Source organism: Scomber scombrus, chromosome 23 (assembly GCF_963691925.1).
Source record: "Scomber scombrus chromosome 23, fScoSco1.1, whole genome shotgun sequence".
Lineage (NCBI taxonomy): Eukaryota > Metazoa > Chordata > Actinopteri > Scombriformes > Scombridae > Scomber > Scomber scombrus.
The window spans coordinates 16,453,477-16,457,193 of NC_084992.1; the positions used below are offsets into that span (position 1 = coordinate 16,453,477).

The 3,717-nt window shown below is 39.1% G+C and overlaps 1 protein-coding gene across 3 annotated transcripts; it reads right to left on the bottom strand.

Annotated features, from left to right (window-relative positions):
* Positions 1–203: 203 nt before the first annotated feature.
* brms1 (BRMS1 transcriptional repressor and anoikis regulator) lies at positions 204–3,481 on the bottom strand. Of its 3 annotated transcripts, none has more exons than XM_062444836.1 (10): positions 3,357–3,481; positions 1,817–2,054; positions 1,609–1,699; positions 1,402–1,529; positions 1,238–1,317; positions 1,056–1,152; positions 857–946; positions 633–697; positions 483–522; positions 204–397 (listed from the first exon to the last, which is right to left on the bottom strand). In XM_062444836.1, the coding sequence occupies exons 2-10, from the start codon at positions 2,046–2,048 to the stop codon at positions 390–392; spliced, it is 831 nt and encodes a 276-aa protein (XP_062300820.1). In that variant the 5' UTR covers positions 2,049–2,054; positions 3,357–3,481; the 3' UTR covers positions 204–389. The 3 variants fall into 3 exon arrangements, with proteins under 3 accessions (XP_062300820.1, XP_062300821.1, XP_062300822.1); XM_062444837.1 differs by having other exon boundaries at positions 1,817–2,050; positions 3,357–3,372; XM_062444838.1 differs by lacking the exon at positions 204–397 and having other exon boundaries at positions 484–549.
* Positions 3,482–3,717: the final 236 nt, after the last annotated feature.

Sequence of the window (3,717 nt, forward strand, 5' to 3'; positions counted from 1 at the left end):
TTGGAACAGTCCCATTATCAGTTCCATCATCTTTAGTAAACATCACAGTAATATTTCTATGTGCAATTTTGCAGCAATAATTCAAACTTTCCCATTTCCCAAAGCAGAAAGAAAACAGCAGCAAGAGAATTTGCGCTCTTTCTGTTTCACACTTCGATAGATGAAAGAAAAGCAGAGACGAAAACTTTTTGTGTCATAAAAGATTAAAATTTTAATTACCGTTATAAATCATTCTATAAATACATGGTTTTCATATTAAGAACTTTTTTTAAATAGCAATAGATAACAAACAAGCAGTAGGGTGGTTGGTCAAACAGCGGCTGGGAATGTGTGTGTTTGTGTGTGTTTGGTTTTTTTAGCCACGAGTCTTCAACAAGACGCTCCTGATATCACCGCTCTGAAAGATGAAGTGAAGATGAGTTAGAGACAAAATCTTCACAGTCTGGTTGTGTTTGTACATGCGTGCTTGCAGGCAGACTTACTTTCAACTTTCTTTTTTAGTGGTGACAATGCTGCTTTTGCCTGAAAAGCACACAAATAAAAACATCACTGTGACAATTTTTTTTTAAAAACCATTAAACAAACACAAATATTGTAATTGTGCTGGAACAGAAACGTAGCTACGGATTTACCTTCTTGATAGCAGTCCAGTCTTCAAGAATGTCGATGTCTCTCAGCATGTAGACGATGAAAGGCCCTGCACATAGACAGTGTTATTAAACTACCTGTACATCTGATAGCAGCAAAATCCATTTTACCAGTCAACAGGAACAAAATATGAGATATGTGGCAGAAATTTACAAAATATAAAAACAGTTTAAATGTGGAGAAAGATAAAATGAAGATGATATTTTACCTGAGACCAAAGCTACTTTCTTTTTCCTGTCCGACCGACCCAGCAGGTTCTTTCTTTTACACTTCTTGCCCCTAAACTCATCGCTCCACTCTGGGATGAGAAAATATCGCACTGATCATATAATTTGTTTAGAATTGTTTAGAATTTATTTAGTCTGATAAGAGACTATAAAGACAAAGGAAGGATTTGGTGTGTGTACCTGAGGTTAGGTCTATATTCTGTCTGTCCTCCTCCAGTCTTCTTATCTTCTCCAGCAGTTCTGACCTCATGGCATCCAGCAGCAACGTCCGCTCACTCTGTAACACACGTACAGTTTTGTAGTCATTTTGCTCACTAACACTGTGCGTATATAATGTAATACAATGTTTGTGTGTTGGTTACCTCCAGGTGTTGCTTCGCTCCTTGTATTTCACAATCGTACTTGTGCTGGATGACCTGCAGACAAAGCTCCTTGTACACTCCTGTGGACAGAGAGACGACACAGTGGATATAATTCGATTTTTGTGACCGTGGTTACTTTCTTTAACAAAATGTGTGTTACTTACCAGCCACTTGTGTTCGTATCTGCATGCTGTTCTGTAGTGCAGCCAGAGGTTCTCTGTATTCTCCAGCTTTTCCTGTCAGCACCTCATCCAGCTTCACTTTCATCTGGTTCAGTCGCTCTCGAAACAACCTGCAAACCCACGCTGAAATCAGCTCTACAGAACCAAAATTGTTTTAAAACACAGCGTACTCCTCCTGTTTCAACTTACTTCTCTTTCAGCTCCTGAAATTGTTTTTCCAGATCCAACATCTCATCCAGACACTCTCCTCTCCTCCGCTCACAGTCCTCATCATCCATCTCTTCACAGCGGACAGCCAGAGAAAGAACAGTTAGCAGTAGTTAGTATCTTTATTTATTTCTCCATGTTTCTTTTCATACAATCACGCAACTATTTATCAGCACACTTCGATTTTTACCTGAACTCTCCTCTTCCTCCTCCTCTTCTTCTTCCTCCTCCTCATCACTCTCCTCCTCATCACTCTCCCTTTCCTCCATACTCTCCTCCATGGTCTCCTCTCCTCCGCCTCCTCTTCTTCTTTCTCCTTCATTCTCTCTGGGCTCCTCCACTCCGTTGGCCTCAGGGAGTTGAGACTCTCCTTCCGCCTCCATCTCCTCCTCTGGCTCCCTCACAGGAGGTTGGGCGGGCATGGCTGGCTGGAAACACACAGGCACACACACACATGTAAACCACGCTGTGTCGGGATAAACACACTTACAGCTGCAGCTGAGACGTTTCAGAAACAATTATCGATTAAATGATTTGTCACTAAAATATAAGAACATTGGTGAATTCTACAAATGTCTGATTAAGTCCAAAATCCACAGATATTCAGTTTTCTATCATGTATGACACAGATATACTTACAGACTTCATATTCGAGAAGCTACAACCAATTTGCAAAATGATATGCATTCACTTTTGAATAAGTACATGAACTCAGATATACAATTCTGAATGACTTAATTTTCATGATTGAATTTAGAAAGTATTTTGAGTCTATCCAAATTATAAACAATAAGAAATGTGCATATGCAATTAATATGCTGCCTATTTTTTTTAAAGTCTGATTTCATCACTTAGGACGAAGAAAAAAAGTAGTTAAGAGAAGAGTGATGGTTAGCCTAAAAAAGCACAGCAAGCAGCCATGATATAAAGCATATCACTGTTATTTATTATTACTCAGTGGATTTTATTAATTGTGACATTCTGCCCCTGTTTTTAATGTTTATTCTAGTTTCATGTGAAACAATAGGTGCATGTTATGTATTCATTGTAAAGCACTTTGATCGATAACACGGGTCCGGTGAGGCTTCCGTAGTCAAGCTACAAACACCAAGAACAAAACCGGAAAGCCCAATATTTCAACTGAATGCAAAAAGTAAACATAGAGCAGAATAAATTACATTAAACTGCCTTGGCCACGTTTTATAAAAGATATACATGAAGAATGTAAATAAACTTTATCCAGTACTCCGGCTTCATACTCTTTTCATTACCGGAAGTGTCATTACAAACCAGCCTAGCTTGACCACCAGAAGCTTCCGCGATGTCCTGGATTAAAATGGTAAACGGAGGCATTAAAACCAGAATAAAGTCCAGAACTGAGTCTGAAACCTGTTACACTGTCAGTCCACTTTGACATTAACGCAAAGCAATGACACTCAGACTTGTTGTTCACATTTTCTAGAACAATTTAACGCCGAATATACCCCAAAGTGAAGTCAAGTGCAACACTAAGCTAACGAGAGACGGCTGCCGACCTATGAGCTGTTAAGTATTGTACTGACAGATATGATGTCTAAATGTGTTTAGTGTGTTATTAAAAAAGCAACATTATTAGCATCTGAATGTGAAAACACGTTGAATGATCGCCGGAGAAGCTTTCATCCTTCATGTTCCCGGATTAACTCCAACCGTTACTCATTACTAACACATAACTCTGCGCATAGTCTCACCTGCTCCCGCTGTCGGCCTGTACACACTCAAATGTATCACCTATAACAAGATACTTGTTAGATTTCCATTTTTTTTTTTTAAAAGTACTTCCTTTTCACTTCTGTCCCCAGTTCGACACTTTGCCGGACTCTACGATCCGTGAACTCAGCCAATGAGCGCCGAGTCCAAACGTGCCCTGACCAATCAGAATGCAGAAGGGGGTTGAGCCATCCAATCACATTCCACTGTGTTCCCAGAAGCCTTCGGAACAGGGCGGACTTCTAGCAAAAACCGCGGATCCCACTGTTTTCAAAGGTATTTTATTATAATAATATAATATAATATAATATAATATAATATAATATAATATAATATAATATA